The sequence below is a fragment of the Macadamia integrifolia genome, chromosome 8 (genome assembly GCF_013358625.1).
Source record: "Macadamia integrifolia cultivar HAES 741 chromosome 8, SCU_Mint_v3, whole genome shotgun sequence".
NCBI lineage: Eukaryota > Viridiplantae > Streptophyta > Magnoliopsida > Proteales > Proteaceae > Macadamia > Macadamia integrifolia.
Genome location: NC_056564.1, coordinates 5,740,481 through 5,761,492, shown reverse-complemented (window position 1 = coordinate 5,761,492; position 21,012 = coordinate 5,740,481). Strand labels below are relative to the sequence as shown.

The following is a 21,012-nucleotide window of genomic DNA, read 5'->3' as shown; positions in this document are numbered from 1 at the left end:
AAAGGAGTCAAGTGTCAATTCTAATCTCAGCCTTCAGATATGAGCTCCTGTAGGTTATTCTTTGGCAAGAGCGCTGAGGACCCATTCAGTTGAAGCTAGTGCTGCAATGCAATTTAGTTTCTGTAGGTAAGGTTGTGGTGGATCATTAAATGGAACACGGATAACGTGTTGCCTGTGAGGTGTGACCATCACAAAAGAAAAAAGGGGCACTCAAGAATTTGGGCCCTCTTCCAGCTCTCATACAACAAAGCAAAAGCACTTCTCTTTTTCTTTATTGGATGCTCCTCCACAGTTCCAGTTCCACTACTCATCATGTAACATCATGAAACTAGTGTTTCGACTTCTACTCCCTCTCCCCTTAAAAAAAAAATGGTAAATGAAAATTTTTGTGTGTTTTCACTTCCTCCACCTACACCACTTCATTTTTTTACTCCAAAAAAAAAAAATTCCTCTTCAATTTTTCATAATAAAAAATTGACAAGTACATACACGTGGTACGCATGTTGAAGGCTGTGGTCCACTATTTGATGAGTGGGGTTCTCTTTTCTCCATTGTTGTGTAGGATTGTTAAGATCTTGAGAGTTGTATAATTAGAATTTCTCATCGGTTATTTAAAATGTTGGATTATCTTTATTTAATAGCTTAAGTTTTGAGTTAAACTTTTAAGTGCTATTCGTGGGTTATCTTATTATATTTAACATGATATCAAAGTCTTTTTTTCAATCAAGGATATCAAACTCTAGGTTTATCAATCTATTGTTATCGTCCTAAGGTTCTCTCTTTACTCTAGGTTCTCTTAGTGCAGTTGGTGAGCTGTGGTGTGTATAAAACCCATGCTCACTAGGAGGTCTCGAGTTCGAGTCTCCTAGCTGTTACCTACTTCCCTCCCTACCTATCAAAAAAAAAAAAAAAAAAAAAAACAATTTCTACTGAAAAAAAAAAAAAGAATGTTAAACTGCTGACATGAGAGAGAATATTGGGATGTTAAAAGCTATAAAGTTGCGGACTTATAGTTCCATTGCGTTAATCTTTATCTATTAACTTAGGTTTTTGGGTCGTACCCTCAATTGCTATTTCTTAAACAATATGTCGAGAAATATCCCATTATATTTCAAGGGCCATCGCACTATATTTCACAAGATCGGATACGTGGGTCAAGTAATGTGAGTATTCTGATTCAATTGGACGATCTGCACGGTCATAGAGTAGGGTAGGGTGGTCAGGTTGATACCAAGTTGACAAATGGGATGATGTTTTTGGGCCAGAAGGGACCAAAGCCACAGTTGAATCTAAAACACAGTTGGTGACACGAGTATGTCAGGTAGACCGTAGAATCTTTGACTACATTTGACTACTGGATGTTGAAAAAAAAAAAACTATAATTGTTTCATAATTTTTTTAAATTTTTATTAAAAAAAAAAAAAAAAAAAAACCTATCAATCTAATGTTGCCTATGCCAGGAAACAATAGTTCTCTTGATGCACCAAAGATGCTCTCATACACCCTTCCATTAATCCCATACGCTGATGTTGCCTACATTAGACTACCAGATAAGTGCTACATTCTCCGTTACTCTATGGAATTGGTGATGCATTGCAACAAAATGGGGAGTTTATGGTAGAGTTTTAGACTCATCCAACGATCATATCCCTATCAGAATCATTTGCATTTTGAAGTAGTGTTTGGCACTTTGGATAGAAATTTTTTTTCCAAATCAACATGATGGGGTTATTTTGGTCATTTAGATGAAAGGGTGTTTGCTTCTTTCCCACTCCCAAGTTTGGCTCTTTTGCCTTTTCTTCTTTAAAGCACAATAATTATTTGTTTCTTCTTTGATCTGTCATCTGAGGACTGAGGAGGAATAGTCTGTAAACCAGAGATAGCAGAGAAAGTGTTTGTTTATAAGGAGTAGGACCTCTCACCCTCTCATTGGTGTCTCTTTTATAACTCTATCCCTTCTTTCTTGTTCTTGTAACTCTCTCTTTCTCTTCCCCTGTTTGCTGGCTGGAGACCAATGTTCTTGGGCTACATGGATGACCTATGGCTACAGTTTTCATGTTCACAGTCTCCGTGAACAATCTGACTTTTATCTGCTGCACTGTTGTCAAAGATGATCAAACGCTCGTGAAGTGACATTTCTTTCTTCATCCGAGGTGGTGTCTTCGGATTTATGTTGGTAACTCAATCACAGACCCAGAGTACTTCAGGAGCTATGACTCAACAGGTGATTTAGCTTTCAGCTCTGCCCTTTTTGGATTTTTCACTTCGATGGGTCTCTTCAATTTTGGGTTTTTTTTTTGTCATCTCCCAGTATATTTTCTTCTTATTCTACTCACTGATCTTGTCTTTGCGTTGCTGGCCTCTTCTTGTTCTGTCCTCTTTTTTGGGAAAAAATTCACTTTTTTTCCTTTGGCCATTTTGATCGCAGGAAGATGGATGGCCTCTGGGTTTGCAACCGTTGAATGTGAGAGTTGGGTTGGTTAGGAACCGTGATTATTCTGGATCAATTTCATTCAACACTTTGATCACTGGTTCTCCAAGTTCCTCTACGGATTCTTCTTCAGATTTGGATACAGAGGTCAGTTAATAAGAGGTAGAATTAATTAAGAAAGCCCATTCTACTTTTAGTACTATTCTTCTTATTTCCTTTTCCCTGTCTCTCTTTCCTTCCTATTACTATTTGGTGGTTCCGTTGGGATGCCTTCCTTTCTCTGTCTCTTTTGATTTTTGAAAAGCCATTAACTCTTCAGTGTTTCCACATGGTGGTGGTCTACAATGATGTTGGACTCTTTGCATCAATGGATGTCCTTTCTTCCTATGGCAAAGACTGTACAGTAACCAATCCCTGATGGGCTTCTTTGGGGACTGTGTGATGTGATGCTTCACACACATACCTTCAAATTCACCACTTTAGTCATTGAGAAGTCGCATTGTAAAAAACATCAGATAATTCAACAGTAAGAACTAATAATGCTTACTGTTTGTCCTCTGTGTGAGTAGAAAGGCAATGTGTTGTGGAAAGAGATCATTCCCTCACCCAAATTTGTAACATTTGGGTACCCTCTTGATGTTTAAGCTGCTCACTGAAACATGTTAATTATCCATATTTTAAGTTTGTTGCTGCAAAAATGAAAACAAAAAAAAAATTATAATAATTGGAAATAAGGTCAATGCTTGAGTTTGGGTATGGAGATAACTCTCTGAAGAAACCCAATTTGGGACTAAATCCACACATGAGAAGCACATATTGGATTTTTCTATTAATTGAGTTTCTCATTGAGATATACATACAAACACCTTCTAACCTCTTTTTGTTTCTATGATTTTTCTTCTCAGATAAAAGTTTTTGACTCCCTATATGTTTGTTTCAGTCCACAGGGTCCTTCTTCCATGACAAGAGCATGACACTTGGAAGTCTCATTGGTGTGTCCAGCATTCTAGAGCTCTCAGGAAGATCGGGTGGAGGAAGAAGAGCAGAAGTCTTGAGAAACAGGAAGAGTTACAGATCCAAAACTTGGTTCTTCTCTCTATGCTCGAGAGGTGAAGATAGTCCTGATGGATTGAACAACCCACCATCCTTAGGCCATTTTCTTGAAGCAGAGAGGAGAGCTGCTAACGATTACAGGAGGAATCAGAGTCCAACTATTTATGAAGCTGATGAGTTTGCCATAGAAAGGAGTTCCTCTGAACCAAATCCGCTATTCGTTGATGGGCGCATAGCACCTCCTCAGTCAAACTCATGGTTTGATTCAGAAGTTGGTGGTACATCCCAGAACCACAAGAGCTTGGACCATGGAAATGGGTACCCTGTTCCGGTACTGTTTTCATGTGTGTGTGGACAACCCTAGCTATTGAAGCATCATTTACACATCAGTCTCCAGAACTTCTTTTTTCATATGCAGTTATGCTTCTATCACTGTTGGGATTTTGGAATCGGATTCCTTTTTTCTTCTTTTTCCTCTCTTTTGCAATTTGGAATATGATTTCACGTTCTACAATGTCAATAAAATTTCAATTCCTTCCATCTCTCTCTCTCTCTCTCTCTCTCTCTCTCTCTCTGTATGTATCAGGCTTTATACTGATACTTTTTGTGCAAAAGGTTTTATGCATGCCTAATATATTGCACGGTCATGCAACCAACCGATTGGTGCATGCCGTGTAAGGGACATGGCTTCTCACCTGTTGACACACAGTGTCTTGTATTCCATTACACTTTAATCGAAAAAGTACTAGTATAGGCCTCCCAAATAATGGCATTGAGTTTTTCTTTCGTTCTGATGGTAATATAAGAGAGGTGTGAGGATGAACGTTATACCCCTATTCTTTATTGATAGTGAAATAGAGATTTCATCTCATCATCTACATAAATTATTTTGTCAAATCACAGCCAATGTGTATATTGTTTGTTTTTGTTTTTTCTATTATATTCTACATCGTTTTAGGATCAAGTTTTACATCACCCTCATCCAACGATTTTGGTGCACAATCGTACACAAAACCTCTTCTCTTTCGTTTTCTTCTTCTTCTACTTTGAGACTCAGGTGGTAAGTTTTAGTTCAACTGGAGAGGTGAAGAGAGAGTCTTCTCTTCACCCATGATGTTACCTTATAATTGGGCTTTGTATGTTCATTAACCCTCAACCTTTCTTCGTTTTTTTTTGGTAGAAGCCCAACCTTTATTCTATAGAATCGAAAATAATTTTCTTCATGAGAATATATTTCTTTTTTACTGTGAGGTGGAAAGAAAATGAAATCTTTATTATTTATTTATGGGGTAGGTTCTCTGAACAGTCATGCATGACCATGCACATAGCCATCAAATGAGGGTGAGGGTGAGGGTGAGGGAGTGCTCCATAGGCCCTCATCCCCCATCCGATGACTATTTGCTTATGCACGATCATGCATACAAACTTTTGCCTTTATTCATTTGGTTTAATTTAGTATGTGAGAGGGACTTTTAGCTCATGAGGCAATCTAATGGAACATATATATTTAGTTGTGTATTTAGTCGTAGTAGGTATTATTAGTGTTTATTTGCTGAGGAATTGGCCATTTTGATCTCTCCCTTAGACCTTTCCCAATTTTTCTTTTTGGTTAAGACATGACGTGTTTGTATAAGATAGTAGAAACTTGAATGGGGTTATTAATGTAAAATTAGCAAAGCCCTCCCTCAAGAATAAAATTTAATTGTGTATCACATCCCTCACTCTCCACTTGTATATATATTTTTCTAAATTTTCAAGTTTAAAAACTATAATTCATTATTTCCTTCAACAATGTCGGCCGATTTTTTTCTTTTTTGACTTTATGCAATCCAAATTTTTATTTTCATAAGAAGATTTTAGTATAATGTTTCATTATCACAATATTAATTTTATTCTTTACCAAAAAATATATATATATATATATATTAATTTTATTCTTCTCTTTATTGGATATCAATAACAATAGCTTTAGACTCTAGATGATCAAACTCAAACATAGATAGCTTGATCATTTGGGCAATAAAACATATTATAATTTGTAATATTTAGTTTTAATTTTTTTTTCCCAGTTGTCAGTCGTCATAATTGAATAAGCAGCTTCCCTATATCTTAAAGAGAGAGAGATATGAATGATATAAAACATAAAAATTAGAAACAACTGTATCTAGTTAGGGTTTCAGTTTTGTTTGGTTTGATGGATTTCCCACTATGGGTGATGTTTATTGTTAAACTATGCATCATCAAATAAAACAACTAAGAAGAAGAAGAAGAAAAAAAAAAAAAAAACTAAGAAGAAGAAGAACAATCCTTACCATCTTGACAAATTATTTTATAAAAAGAGTTATGGTGAGCGGTGACGATAGTGAAAATTAGACATTCTTCGATCTGTGCATTAACCCTTTATGCTTTAGAGAGTAGTTACTCTTAGGTTGTGTCTGGTATGGATTCATGAAATTCAGTATGAGTCGAGAACATGTTTTAAGACAAAAAAAAAAAAAAATGTTTGGTATGTATTCTTGTTTGTTGATGTTAGAAAATATGACCAAAAAAGTATCTTAGTCTATTTTATGAATGCATTCCAATAATACATATCAAACGTAATCTTCAAAACAGAAAACTTTGACTCGTTGACAAATGACTGCACCTGATTCAGTGATTTTAGCCGCTTCAACCAAGTCAATCCATAGCTCAGAATATGAAATTGATGGACACCAAAAAATTATAATTATAAATTTTTTTCACTGAGGCTAAGGCGGCTGATGTGTTAATATCTTCCATGTGGACCTTTGAACCCTATGATTAAACAAAAAAAATAATAATAATAAAAAAAACTAACTATTAAAAAGTTGCAATCTCTCTCTCTCTCTCTCTCTCTCTCTCTCTCTCTAGTTTAGGTGTGAAGAGACATTTGTGATGATCTCTTATAAACTAATATGGGGCTTTGGAAGCTGACTATTCTCCACCTAACTTTGGACATATTCTCAGTTTTACCAAGAAATTAATAGTTAGGTTCATTCCTTCTTTTCCTCATTCCTAATTAAAGTCCTTGCAACTTTGTTTATTTTATAAGGATGATGGAAGATGATGATGCGGCTGTCACTCACAGAACACAGACTGGTTCACCACCTCTGATCCCCCCCTTCCCTAACACTTATCCAGTTTATAGGGTCCCAGTGCCACGTGGGAAGCGATCACCCTATTTCTTCAATCGATTTTGATGAGCCAAAATCCACTAAAAAAAACCCTAGAAATCAAATGTGAATCGTATGGAATCGGCAATCCAATTCCGATTACTCGAAACCATGAGCAAGGGTGACATCAAGAAGACCTTCATACATTATATCAAGGATCTGGACTCAAAAAAAAAAAAAAAAAAGGTACTTCTTTATGTCACTAAAATGGTGAACTTGGAAATTGTCACCTTCTTAGGATTAGCAATACTAGTAAGGGCTAAAATGACATTTGCTTGCATATCTGTCCTCTATTTGTCCCACAATGGAAGGATGACATGTACTCTCCACCATACATGTCAGGATTGGACCCAATCACATTCACATGAGTCCAATAGTGTGCATCCGTTTTGAAGGATTGGGGTTGTTTGGGTTGGTGCAGGCCTGCATGGTAACCCCATACGTAAGTGACCTGTCGTCCCATCCTCTCCATGAAACCACATACTCCTCTGGGCTCATCTCATAAAAGTAATGAAACAAGAAAACAAAGCCTAGCTGAAACAGGGGCCCACATTCCCCCAGTTGGGTAGCTGTTGCCCTTTTGGTCGTATCCTCTCAATCATTGAGTCCTCCTTCAAACGCTTTCAAGATTGCTTGAAGAACCAAGTCATGGGCTAACCACATTTACCCACTTTTGCCAACTCAAGCCTCTCTAGTCCCTTCCCAATCCACGTGTTTAATATCATATTGGTTCCATACATTCCAATTTCGTTTTAAAGAAACAGTTAATTAGTTCACCATACTGAACACACCTTCTCAAACTTCAAATATATATATATATATATATATATTTTTTTTTTTGAATAAATAACTCTCAGATCATGAAAACCCTATACAGGGACATATAAAACAAAAAAACAAAAAAACAAATTAAATGATATTACATTACACCCTTTTCAAAAAGGAAACGCAAGAAGAGGTTGGTAGATCTAGAGCTTACTTAAACTGGAGTTGAAAGGTAAAATTTTGTTACCTTGTAGCAGCAATTGAAGGGGTGTATTCGATTTCCTTACAAAGCAAGAATTTCTCCTAATTCAGTCTACAGACTCTAGGAACCACCACTGCTTCAATCTTAAGTAAACAAAGTTGCAACAATTAAGACTCAAAGAACAGAACCAACCAACCCAAACCTGCAAAGGCTTCTTGCTTATTTTGATCCAATCCTCCAGTGCCTTCAATGCCCGAAATCTACATAGCTATGGAGTTCCATCTATATATATATAGCAATAGAGAGAGAGAGAGACCATCCTCTTTGGTCATGGTTTATCAACCCAATCACTGCTGTCAGCAGCAATCCTTCCTGAACCACGGCCACCCATCTTCCCAAATGAACCCACGGCTGACAAGCCCTTGAAGCTGCTGCTGCCCTCGCTAAAGGTCCTCGACTTCCTGGACTTCCTTATCTTTGAGCAATTGGTGTCCATGTCCATATCCATATCCATGTCCATTTCATCCTCGGTCTTGCTCTGGACAACCACCAGTTGGACGATACTGCTGCGGCAAAATGGGCAGACAGGGGCGCTCATCCATGCGGTATTCGGGTTTGGCTTGTTGTGGCAGCACAAAGCTAGAGTGCATTGAGCACACATCTGGTGGCCACAGTCTCTGACCTCAATTGTGCAGACCTGGTCAAAGCATATGCAGCACATCTCGTAGTCGCTTTCCTGTATGAGATTATTCTCAACAGTGAGCTTGGAAGTTGGAAGGCAATCATATTTGGTAACTCAGTTGTGAAAATTTCTATAAACATGAAGAGAAGAGAAAATGTATTCATCTTTCTTCACCTCAGAGTAACATATTATCTTCATTCTCAAGCCATTTCGATCAAATAAATCACCAACTGGAAACATGAATCTAAAATTAAGCTACCAAGGATAATATCTGTCTAGTGGTAAAGACACCTATAAACTTCATCGACAACTAACTGTCTAGTTTCTTTCAATGATATAAATGAGGAAGCCTCTAGCTCTATGAGCATTCTTAGTCATCATATGGACACTTATAAGTACAGAAGTATAAAACAAGTTATTCCTGATGATTTCCTGAATTAAGGAATCAAAACGCTATTTTCTAACATCTCATTCTATCTTAAAATAGGGGAAGAACTGCAAGGGAAATCCCATACATACACTTCCAGACTTCTATTCTCCCTAATAATACCTTTGCATGGGGTTGATAATGATAAATGATTTAACCTTCAAGCACATCTAAAGACATAAACCTAAAATTTCCTCATAACTTTCAGAGTCGATATCAAATGGAAAAGATGGGCCTTTAGAGTAGGAAGTGGAATAAGGAAAATCACCTCAGAGATATTGTCATCAAGACTGGCGTCTCCATCAGAATATGAAGGCGACGGAAGTAAGCATGCCATCCCCTTCAAGATACTCTTCTCCCTCTCCCTGTTTGCTTCCATAAGGGCCCTCTCCAGCAAGACCTTTGCCTCTGGATTAAGTTCACTAATGAATTTCAAAGGTGATGGCCACACAAGAGGCTCTGCTGACGATGGGTTCAGCAGTGCTGCACATGCTCTGTGCTTGTATTTCAAAGCAACCGTATATGGTATTCTCCTGCATCCCATCCATTTTACAATTTTAGTCGATTTTTTTTTTTTTTCCAAATTTTAAGCTCACAAAAAGCTCATAAAGTAATTCTCCCAACAACAAAATCTAGTTCGAGATTCAAAAGAGCCTAAAACACTACTAGAAATGGACAAATTTATGAGTTCACCAGTTTCGAGCACTGGGTGTCTACTTCAGACAATCGGCCATGAGAATATAGTTCTTTCCTAGTTTCAGCACCAAGAAGAAGAAGCAAAATTTACCCAGATGAGTCTCTTTGAAGGCGATCTGCACCCCATGCAAGAAGTTCCCGGACACAATCCAATGAACCTCCTCGAGCTGCCAAATGAAGTGGCGTGCTCCCCGGGCAGCTGCAATTAGGAACCTATCAATTTCAGAGACTGCTATTATTACTGAAAGGATGGACAAAGAGGGGCTTGTTGTAACAGATCATTACCCAAATCCGGCCGAAGAGGCAGAGACAAGAGCCCCACTATCTAACAGGATATGAACACAATCAGCCCTTCTTTGACGGGCCGCTAAGTGCAAAGGAGTAGCTCCGCCATCGTCTCTAACATTCACAAAGCGTGCGAATCCCCTGCAAAGTAAACCCAGTCACAAAGATGCCCTTGAAACAATTTCATCCAGAAGATATAGCCAAGTAGATGAGGAATAGACAAAAAAAGAAGAACCCACCAAGATTCGGCAACAGGGCTCGAATGGGCAGCTGAGAGAATGGCTTGGAGGCAATCGGAATGTCCGTGATAAGCAGCATAGTGTAAGCAAGTCCTTCCGTGGACAGAATCAAACATCAAAATCTGGTAAAGGAGTTCATACAAGACCCATATCAATCCACCATTGCGTTTTAAAATTTACTTGAAGAGATTGGAACGCGCGTTCGGAAGGGTGGGGGGAAATCAATAGAAAGAAGGGGAAAGGTTGGATTTATGCATACATTCGCCCCGGCTTGAAGTAGCTTCCGCACACAGGAGATCTTGCCGTGCATTGCAGCCAGCATAAGTGGAGTCTGATTTAATAGGAGATACAAGAAATAAAATGAGCATATCTAAGAAAGAGGCCAAGATCAAGCATTTCGAGAAAGAGAGCAGCGATTTCTTCATTTGATTAACAAAGGAGCGAACCTGCTTATGACGATTCAAGATATCGGGCTGAATAGATCGATCTAAAAGGAAGGACACAATCTGTTCATCGTCAAATTCAGAAAATAATTAATATCCATGGAAGAAACAAAAAACCCACAAAAGGAATCATCAAACAAAGAGAGAGACAGAGAGCTGAAAGAGAACGAACCTCGATCTGACCATAAGCAGCAGCGATATGAAGGGGGGACAGCTTATCATAGACGGAGGACTGATGCAAGAGAGTTGGGTCTCTCTCCAAAAGGGCAACAACCGTGTCAAGGTCCCCAATCTGAACAGCACCAAGAAGACCATGTTCCTCCCTGGCTCTGCAACTCAGTCCCTGACCCATCTCCTTCCCCTCCTGTCTCGCTCTATCCTCTAGTCGATTCGCATCCAACACCGGAAGCCGGTGTGGAAACCCGTGCACCACCCTTATCCTGTGCCCTCCTTCCTCAGAAGGGACAGATGGTGGCTGCGAATTGCGAGATCCCTCAAAGAGGAAGGAAAGGACTGATCACATTCACACCTAAACTACAACAGTATTTAGAGAGAGAGAGACAGAGAGAGTCTGGAGATGATGATGGCTGGGGAATCAGTAATTAGTATGGGCAGCTGACAGTGGAGAGGGGTCCAAGGCTCCAAGCAGCTGCCAATACTGAAAGTTAAGGGAGAGAAAAAGTCATCACAGATACTTGCGCACCATTTAGATCCTTGTGGGAGATAGTATTCTATATATAGATTGGAATATTGATAATAAAAATTGGGAAATCGGATGCCACTGTTGCGAGTCTTGCGAGTCTTGCGAGTCTCTGTCCAAATCCAAGTTTCGTTCCACAATCCACACCACACCAAGGCCAAACCATGACCCACACGGCCACAACCGGCACCACCGTGCAACTGAAGCTACTTTCTCTCTCTAATATCTCTCCAAAACCCAGATATCTCGGGCCCTTTGCAGTTTGCACCCTTTGCTTCCCGTTCTTCTTGACAGTTTCGATTGACTACCCACTTGTAACTTATCTCTGTTTATTCTTAATTGGAAAATGGATCTCCAGTTCACCACCGACAGCTAGAAATTTAAATTGATTGGATTGGGATCAGAATCAGTCCAAAAATTCTAGAAATTGGAATATGAAAGAAGTAATGATTTTTTTTTTATTATTATTAAAAAAAAAAAGTTAAATTATGCAATGCACTTAAGGGGATTTTGACACAAGAAGTAAAAGTTTCACTGATTTTTTTTTGTTAGTTTACTAACTGCAAGGGATAAAAAATAAAAGTTAATCCAAAGATTCACTTGATTTGATTCTGATGTAGATGGTTTCTAGTTTCTATTTTCTATTCCAACATCTATTTCTATTGGGATACAGTCATATCAATGTGAGAATCTCATTCAAATTAGTTATGAAAATCATTTTCATGCTCATTAAAAAGAGAAAATCACCATTTCACGGCCTGATCAGATCAGTTTATTTGTCACTCACAAAATTCTGCTATATAATTAAAAATAAATGATTACACAAAAATTTGGGTAAAGTCTTTTGGAGAAATTTAAGTCTAAAATTTGACAAATGACCAATGTATACATTTTTTATCCAATAATCAAAATCATCACACCCACATAACTAGGCCCAATAAACAAATCGCCCCACCCCATTAACCAGTCCTTATCAAGAATTACTAACATTATAACAATAGTGATAATTGATAAATAGCACTTCTCTTCTATCAAATATATGTGTAGTACTTCCACTGCATTTCTTCTTATAATCTCTCTCCTTCTCCTTCCCTTATTATGTGGCTGTTAAGAATAAAACAAGCATTATGAAGATAGTGTTGATCGCTTATCCCAACCTCCAAAGGAAAAGTAAGTTGTTGGTGGAGATCATTAATTCCTCATATCTTGAATTTTTTATTTATTATTATTATTTTTTTTTAATTTTTAGGGTGATGGGGGTGGGGGGAAGGATAATGTTTAAATTGTCTTGCATGTAGAGGATCATGAACATTCACTTAACAAATTACATTTGAAATATTGTCTATGCTTAATTGTTTTGGGGTTACGTTTACTATTTGGAGCCATTAAATTAATCCCAAATTGTGATAATTACAAAACTTCGTCTTACTCGAAGACTTACAGATAAAATCTTGTCATAATTAAGGTTGGTAAAAAAAGTCGTAAGCTTACTCTTTTGACCTTTTAGTGCAACACATCTTTTAATGAAGGTAAATTCTATCATTTTAGGTACCAATTTGAAAAAAATATATTTACTTTAAATATTGAAATAATGACAAATTACTATCAAATTATTGAAAAAGAACATTGTCTGGCAACGCTCCCCTAGGCTCAAACTAGGGCATCGTGAAAGGATCACATAAAAAAATGGCCCCCTGATTGGATACTCTTGCGTACACTCCCATTGGCCCCATTGCTTTTGTGATGTCCATGTAGCCAGATTGCGATCCCTCCCTTGTTTTTAAAACTTTTACATTTAATTGATTTTAAGAATAAATTAAGGAGAATTTAAAAAAAATAAAAATAAAAAATGTACAACTTCTCACTTCCCCATTTTAGTGACAACAAAATGTACCCTTACCTAAATTGGTGTGTCAACTGAAAAAACTCAAATCTTTTTCCACCCAATGACTTGGAAGGTTGAACCGGTTGAACCATTTTATCATATCTGATTTGATAACTTTTGAAACTTCCAACTTTCAGTGATTTAAAAAAAAAAAAAAATCATTGCATGAAATATCACCATGCCCCATAGCTACCACATGAAGTGTGCTTAAGGTTGACTATTGTGAAAATTTATTCCCATAACATAAACAGTAACGCCTTAAATGGGCCAATTTGTAGGTCAGGTTTGAGAACACCACCAATAAGTTGAAGGCAATAACTATGTCCAAACTGCTTCTCTTTAGGTCCGAATATATTCAGATTTAATTGCACATTCCCACCTATTTGATGTAAATACCTAGCCATATAATGTTTGATACCAACCTAACCCATGCAACGCTTGATAGCATCTGCCCATGTCTTTTCTTAAACTATTGTCCATTAAGGTATTTCTTTGTCTTACATATACGTAACTATTTGAAGTCTCGAGTTTGAGCTTTCTAACTTTTGTCTATTTTTTCTTTCTACTTATTAAAATAGAAGAAAAAAAAGTTAAGGAAGGAAGAAAGTGGAATAAGTCATAAGAGAAGCCACAAATGGTATATACCTCCAAAATAAATGTTGCGGGGGGGGGCGGGGGGGGGGGGGAGAAATGTACTAGAGGAAAGAATTAAACATGGAGTTCTATTTTGTTCAAGTTGGGAAAGGGGATCAGTATAATTTAGGATCTTAAGATTGCTTGTCATGGTAAAGATACTATGAGGCCCACAATCAACTCCAAAAAATTAAAATAAAAAATAAAGATACCAATCCTGTCAAGCCTTATGAGCAATTAACATTGACATTTTTCATTTATTTTTCAAGGAAAAAAACCCCATGCAATGTAGGGATTCCTTCCCACTCTCACTTAATGATTCATTGGTTTTGCACTGATGCCTTCTCTTCTTAGATACAATGTGGGTCCGTTACTATATGAAATTATTTTTTGCACTATGGACTAGTGTGGCGTGGTGAGGCGTGGTGTGAGAGAATTTCTCACGCCTCGCACTCACTTTCCTTAGGTTCTATGTGGACTCTTTACCGTATGAAATCATCCCTTTCTTTATTCATCATCTTACTCATATGACGAAAATTCTTCTTTCAACTGGGAGAAATTAAAGAATCTCTTCAACATTGATGATTTGATCTTGTGATTGAACTCATATATTATCATTAACTTTTACTCCCTATTGTATATAATCAAAAATACTCTATCGATTCAATTATACATTCTTCTAAGTGGAGGATGTAGACCCGCAAGTAGAGATATTTTGTTCTCTCTCATTCATTTTGTTTTTAATGTTGTTCAACAAGCCAAAGCAACTTAATTTTGACTCTTTCAATTTATGACTTAAGTGAAGGAGGCGTGTTGAAAATTTGGAACACTTGGGAGTTGATAGGTCGCAATTACTTTGGATAGACACCTTCCTTGAATTATGATTTTTGGCATCTCTTAAAAAAGGGATTTTGGTATTCACCCTACACTTTGTTAAGATTTTAAAAAATATCCTACTCTACTTAAACACGGCTTATAGATTCTAAATTAATTAATCAGGGTTAGCCAATGACATGTGCTTGTGGGATTCCGTACCTTGTTTAAAGTTTTTATTAAATCTGCAATCAAATTCAACATTTTCCCTAGTGCCAATGAATTGACATATTATAATGGCACTAACTACTAATGTACACCACCCCACCAGATACCCACTAAAGCCACAACGCCATACAGATATAGTTAGTTCACTGTACCATTCACTTTTCCATAGGAAGAGAATCAATATTAAATTAAGCCAGGCTAAGTATATAGTATAGACAAATAGAATGTCTTGTAATGAGAGGGTTCTTTGAGTACACTTTTGAGAAGCATAACTTAAAGCTGAGTGCAAGCATCTAGGGTTTTATGAATTAGTATCCCAAAAGATCGATATCGAATCAATGATATGGTATAGTTAGAGCATAAAATGGTAAAAAAATATTGATATAAGTATCTTTTGAGGGCAATAACGAGTGATATACAACTGGTTTTGAAACTGATCGATACCCAATTTCATGCCTTAAATTAAATCCATGATACATGTTTGGCTGTGGGGGTTTTTTTTTTTGTGCAAATTGGCACTAGGGTTTAAAAACTCGAAATTGAGATCTAAAAAGATGAGCATTCAATAATAAGAATCCATCCAATTATACCCAAACCCTAATTTTTCAAAGGGGATCAATTAAACCAGATCGAAGGCTGATCTGGTCCTATTTTTGAAACCCTGATTGACACTTCCATGTCTAGTGCAATCATGTAAAAAAGTTAGTGATGGATTTGGGTGTTTTTTTCAAAAATTGAATGCCATGATTCATTGCAATTCCAAGGTATTTCAGCTGCTTTTTCCAAGTATTTTCTTTGTTGGGATTTCCTCCTAGGTTTAACTTTTTTGACTTTCCACACCACATGCTTCTCCTTTCGGTTCTTAGCCTTTTATCTACTTATACTAAGTTTCTATTTTCTCTTTTGAAATGGTAGTACACCACAACTACATTTCATTATTTAATTTAATTTAAATTCAAAATTGGCTGCCTATTTCTCATATTATTTGGCTGTATTTAATAGTGTTCATATGTATTTAAAAGTAATCACTTTACATTTACTTACTTATGAAAATTTTCTATGTTTGTTCCTAGAGTGAAAGTTTTGAGAAACAAAAAGAAGAGAGATGGAAGAAAAGAAATAAAGTAATATTGAAGTTGATTTTAAGGGAAGGTAAAGGAGCCATTATCAGTGGCCCACTATGATTCTCTAAAAAATTTTCATTTTGTTGAATAATGGTCGTGGTGGTTACTATAGCTTTTACACCAGCATGGGAGATAATGAAAATAGACGCAGGGGCATCCAACAAAGGTGGAATTTTTCATTTCACCAGGGTGGGGGTGGGAGCCATTTGACGCTTCCTATGTTTGGGCATATGTGCCATATAGTTTGTCAACCTTCTTTTCTCTATACAACAGTTACTAAACTAATTTCCTTTAAAGTTTATTAATCTCTACCTTATTTGAAGCATTATATTATAAGGCATGGAAAAATGGTTTTTCAAATAGCCGTTGTATCATATGCCATTTCACATGGGTTTAATTTATTATATTCTTTCTCTTTCTCTAATGTGGGCCCCATATGGATTGCACCCCGCCATTATTTTGGTGTGTGAGATTTCCCTCACATTGGCAGCATGAGAAACTCTCTACATTTTATAATATAAGAAATGCATATTGAAGCTAACTGGATTAATAGATGGTGAAAAGGATAACATTTCAAGATTTTTTGAATCATGTAAACCAGTGTATCTTAAGATGCCTTAACAAGTAGTGAATAAAATGCTAACTCATATTTCTCCTTTATGATCACAAATCACAAATTGGAACCATAAGTATCAGCAATTCCCTGTGAACATGATCACTGTCTTATCGAGAAAAAAAAAAAATCATTGGAAAAATTATCAAATAATAAAGTTCTTAGATTTTTAATGCATTAATGAGAGAGTTTGACTGTTATCACTTGAAAATAACAAATTTAGATAGATGTAATCATCTAATCACATGTAAAAACATACATGAATCTGACTACTGAATTCAATCAATTTAGGTGAGAAAGGGAAAGAAGAAGAGGAGAACTCCTAGCAAAGATTCCAATCCTACAACCTTCAAAAGCCCATCTAAAGAAAATCTTTATCCATTATTTATTTATTTAGTTAGTATAATGACATTATATAATAACCCATAACCAAGAAGCATTCTTTGCCTTGTTTCGCTAATGGACAAACTTGCATGCCATATATTATCGTGGTTTCACACACCTTTTGACTAATAATCTATGAATCTTAAAATGGATACCTTAATATCTTCAATTTGCAAAGATAGTTAATTTGGTTACTTAATTTTAACATATTTTTTTTTTGGGGTGAGAGAGAGAAAAAAAAAATACAAATCCCCAGCCGATATGTTTTTTATTTTTGCTAAGTCTTATTATTAAATGTGAAAGTGACAAACCTAAGTAAGACTTGTATTGTATCACCTTGGATTAAGAACAGTTCTAATGATCTAATCACTAATGTCTTTTAAGGTTAATCGTCACTTCAATGAGAATGTTTACCATATGGATTTAGCCCTATACAGTGGGTCTACTGTTATCTAAAGATGACCTTCTTTCAAAGTTATATATCATCACAATTAATACTATTTTTGGTAAGGTTATATTTATTGATTGATTTACCCGAAGAAAAATACCAATCCCAATTGAAATTTTTAGTATTAATAAGCTTTCTTTCACCAATCACCAGAGAGTAGGAATTTTATTTTATTTTATTTTTTCTTTTTTGACTATAAGTTGAAAGAATTTCATCACTGGTGATGTGAATATGTGTTTTGTCATTAACTCCCAATGTGGAAGATATCTTTTCTCATCCCAATCAGAAGTTTAGATGGATCTCCATGGTGAATGGTGAAGAGATTCTCCTTCTTCATGAGCAGAAATCAAGTTCCATGCTTACCAAAAGGTCTGGAATTCATATTATCTATTTTCTGTCCTTATTTAAAAAAAAACACTTGTCATTGGTGGAGATTACAGATAATTATGAAATTGGAAAAGAATATCAGTGATACAACGCAGTTGAGATGGGGTAGTTATGTATAAAAGCTAGGGGTAGGGGTACAACTTTGGCCCGATGGGCCTGAGCTAGAACCCATTCTAAAACCATCAGGGTATGGGTGGGACTTTTTGCCCACGGGCCGAGATTCCAGGCTTGGGTTCGGGTTGGAATGACTTGGGCTACGACCTCAATTTGGGCCCGATCCGACTGGATGCATGTAGTCATTAGACGGGGTTAGGCCAGCCCTGCCTAGCCTTGAAATGGCAAAAATATGGGCTGCCAAGGTCAATATAAGGGCCAACCTAGGCTGGGCTTGGCGGAGCCTAATAGGTTGTGCATGGGTTTAGATATTTCAGTCCATCCTCGGGATAGGATGGGCTGGGCTTAGACTTGATGTTGGTCTTGAGCTGAATCCTAAAACCTAAACCCTAACGAGTCGAACTAAACCCTAAACCCTAACCACTCTCCCCAAGCTTCTCCACTCTTCATTCTTCGCCTCCCCTGTTACTTGTTTTAGCTATTCATTTTTCCCTCTTCTTAGTTAATCTCTGTCTCACATATAAAAGGATGTAAACAGTGAGAGTGAGAGTTTCTTGGTTCCTTTGCCAAAAACCCTAAAAGGTCCGGTCTTGACTAAAATCCTGAAACATCAACAGCAGCAGTCGCCATGTCTGAGATTGAACACTCACGCTCAGAGAAGAAGACGAAGAAGAAGAAGGACTCCAACAATGAAAGTAAACCAGATGAGCAAGGCGATTACCTTATCAAACCCCAGAGCTTTACCCCTTCCTTAGATACCTCCCAATGGCCTATCCTTCTCAAGAACTACGACCGACTCAACGTCCGTACCGGCCACTATACTCCACTTCCCTCTGGTTACTCTCCTCTGAAGCGTCCTCTGCTCGAGTACATCAAGTACGGAGTCCTCAATCTCGACAAACCTGCAAACCCTTCTTCTCACGAAGTCGTTGCGTGGATCAAACGTATCCTACATGTCGAGAAGACTGGTCACAGCGGAACCCTGGATCCCAAAGTGACTGGGAACCTCATCGTCTGCATCGATCGAGCGACTCGCCTCGTGAAATCGCAGCAGGGAGCTGGGAAAGAGTACGTTTGCATTGCGAGGCTTCATTCGTCGGTGCCCGATGTCGCTAAGGTTGCCAGAGCCCTTGAAACACTTACTGGAGCTGTATTTCAGCGGCCTCCGCTTATTTCTGCGGTCAAACGGCAACTCAGGATTCGAACCATTTATGAAAGTAAGCTTCTTGAGTATGACGTAGATAAGCATTTAGTAGTTTTTTGGATTTCTTGCGAGGCAGGTACCTATGTTAGGACGCTATGTGTCCATTTGGGACTGCTTTTGGGTGTTGGAGGGCATATGCAGGAGCTCCGGCGGGTTAGGTCTGGGATTTTAGGTGAGAAGGATAACATGGTTACAATGCATGATGTATTGGATGCTCAGTGGGTTTATGAAAATTACAGAGACGAGACTTATCTGAGGAGGGTTATAATGCCCCTTGAAGTCGTGTTAACCAGTTACAAGAGGTTGGTTGTTAAGGACTCTGCAGTGAATGCTATTTGTTATGGTGCCAAGTTTATGATTCCTGGGTTGCTGAGGTTTGAGAATGATATTGAGGTAGGAGAGGAAGTTGTGTTGATGACCACCAAGGGAGAGGCAATTGCTTTGGGTATTGCAGAAATGACTACTGCAGTGATGGCAACTTGTGATCATGGCGTGGTTGCGAAGATTAAGAGGGTGGTGATGGATAGGGACACTTATCCAAGGAAATGGGGTCTTGGTCCTAGGGCTTCGATGAAGAAGAAGCTGATTGCAGCGGGCCAGTTAGATAAGCATGGAAAGCCTAATGAGAACACCCCTGCAGAGTGGCTGAGGAACGTGGTTCTCCCAACAGGAGGAGATTCTATGGTTGCAGGTCTTGCTGCTGCTGCTGATCTGACTCCGGTGAAAGTGGAGGCAGAATTGGTTGAGGAGAAGAAGAAGAAGAAGAAACATAAGAATGTGGAAGATGAGGAAGGGCATAAGCGTAAATTAGAGAAAAATGGCAGCCCTGCTCCTATTCCTACTAAGAAAATTAAGGTTGAAGATGTCGAGAAGGAGGAGAAGAAGGAGAAGAAGGAGAAGTTGAAGAAAGTAAATGAAGAGGAAGAGTTGGAGTCTGTTGAAGTTGATAAGAAGGAGAAGAAAAAGAAGAAGTCTAAAGAGAATGGTGGAGCTGGATATTCAGATGAGGAGAAGTCTGAGAAGAAGAAAAAGAAGAAGAAGAGTAAAGAGAATGAAGATGATGGTGCCTCCGGAGGACCTGCAAGTGCTGCTGGGAGTGATGAAGATGGAAGCGAAAAGAAGAAGAAGAAGAAGAAAAAGAAGAATAGAGATGCAGATGAATAGAAGTGGTTTTGAATGGGTCTGAGATTTCCTTTTCGATTGGGAAGACATTATGTGTGTATGCTTCCTAATATCTCAACTCATTCTTACTGGGTATTAAGAAACTTTTGTAATCCTTAGTATGTTTTGCAGAATTATGTTTTTTTTTTTCAAGCTTTTCATAATGGATAGGTTTCTTCAGCTCAAATATTTCAAATTGTAGGGCTTGTTTCTAATGATTCTTGTGATTTACTTCTGGTTGAAATTTATCCACTACTAGGAAAGATCTAGATTTTGCTTATCGTGGTCTTTAACATCATGTACAACTGTTGTATAAGCAGGTCTCTTTCCGGTTTTGATAATGGAAAGAACATTTGGTACTTCAAAATTGGTTAGTTCTCAGGACCGTCTGTTGTATACCTGTATTTTTTTTTTCCCGGTGGGGAGGGGTGATAGGATCAAGGTTCTCTGTTATAATGTGATTCAAATAACAAAACCATCGTTCTTTCTCTGCATTTTGAAGTGTGTTTTGTCGTATTTCTTCTCTTTTCATTCAAAATATTTTAGTGCAGAAGGGATAATAGAAGCCTTTTCATAGTTTGGCTGTTGATGTGCACAAGGGATTGATTCTCTGCATTCAGAGGGGACAGTCATCTCTTCATCCCCTTAAAGAATGTGGAGGATGACCTTTGGTATGATGCATTTGGTTTTTGCCGCAAATGTTCTTGATGTGTTTTGAAATGATCACAAATGCCATTATCATTATAGACAATTCCTAAAATCATATCCCATCCAAAATTTGTCACAATTTACAATAATTGCAGATCTCGACTCTAAATTTATTAGATCCCTTGTAGAGACAAGAGTCTACTAAGCTGCTGCTGTGGATGCAAAGCTCTTTTTTCTGGTGTAATCATGGGAGGGG

At 37.6% G+C, this 21,012-nt stretch overlaps 3 protein-coding genes across 3 annotated transcripts; 2 read left to right on the top strand and 1 right to left on the bottom strand.

The window, feature by feature from the left end:
• The first annotated feature begins 1,835 nt into the window (after nucleotides 1-1,835).
• LOC122085833 (uncharacterized protein At3g17950-like) lies at nucleotides 1,836-4,024 on the top strand. Its single transcript, XM_042654425.1, has 3 exons — nucleotides 1,836-2,224; nucleotides 2,429-2,578; nucleotides 3,372-4,024. The coding sequence occupies exons 1-3, from the start codon at nucleotides 2,171-2,173 to the stop codon at nucleotides 3,846-3,848; spliced, it is 681 nt and encodes a 226-aa protein (XP_042510359.1). The 5' UTR covers nucleotides 1,836-2,170; the 3' UTR covers nucleotides 3,849-4,024.
• A 3,636-nt stretch (nucleotides 4,025-7,660) lies between these two features.
• LOC122085420 (putative E3 ubiquitin-protein ligase XBAT31) lies at nucleotides 7,661-11,147 on the bottom strand. The gene is made up of 8 exons (XM_042653845.1): nucleotides 10,587-11,147; nucleotides 10,418-10,477; nucleotides 10,231-10,302; nucleotides 9,972-10,093; nucleotides 9,733-9,873; nucleotides 9,539-9,646; nucleotides 9,020-9,284; nucleotides 7,661-8,378 (listed from the first exon to the last, which is right to left on the bottom strand). The coding sequence occupies exons 1-8, from the start codon at nucleotides 10,764-10,766 to the stop codon at nucleotides 7,971-7,973; spliced, it is 1,356 nt and encodes a 451-aa protein (XP_042509779.1). The 5' UTR covers nucleotides 10,767-11,147; the 3' UTR covers nucleotides 7,661-7,970.
• Nucleotides 11,148-18,162: 7,015 nt separating this feature from the next.
• LOC122086976 (H/ACA ribonucleoprotein complex subunit 4-like) lies at nucleotides 18,163-20,388 on the top strand. Its single transcript, XM_042655909.1, has one exon. It carries the CDS (start codon nucleotides 18,372-18,374, stop codon nucleotides 20,109-20,111), a length of 1,740 nt encoding a protein of 579 aa, XP_042511843.1. The 5' UTR covers nucleotides 18,163-18,371; the 3' UTR covers nucleotides 20,112-20,388.
• The last annotated feature ends 624 nt before the right edge of the window (nucleotides 20,389-21,012 follow it).

Bases quoted from the DNA above. Each gene is read 5' to 3' on its own strand.
- LOC122085833 (XM_042654425.1), top strand. From the start codon at position 2,171: ATGTTGGTAACTCAATCACAGACCCAGAGTACTTCAGGAGCTATGACT. The intron at 2,225-2,428 runs GTGATTTAGCTT...TTTTGATCGCAG, and splicing joins CAGGAGCTATGACTCAACAG to GAAGATGGATGGCCTCTGGG. The intron at 2,579-3,371 runs GTCAGTTAATAA...TGTTTGTTTCAG, and splicing joins CTTCAGATTTGGATACAGAG to TCCACAGGGTCCTTCTTCCA.
- LOC122085420 (XM_042653845.1), bottom strand. From the start codon at position 10,766: ATGGGTCAGGGACTGAGTTGCAGAGCCAGGGAGGAACATGGTCTTCTT. The intron at 9,647-9,732 runs GTAATGATCTGT...TCCTAATTGCAG, and splicing joins GCCTCTTCGGCCGGATTTGG to CTGCCCGGGGAGCACGCCAC. The intron at 9,285-9,538 runs GTAAATTTTGCT...GATGGGATGCAG, and splicing joins CTTCAAAGAGACTCATCTGG to GAGAATACCATATACGGTTG.
- LOC122086976 (XM_042655909.1), top strand. From the start codon at position 18,372: ATGTCTGAGATTGAACACTCACGCTCAGAGAAGAAGACGAAGAAGAAG.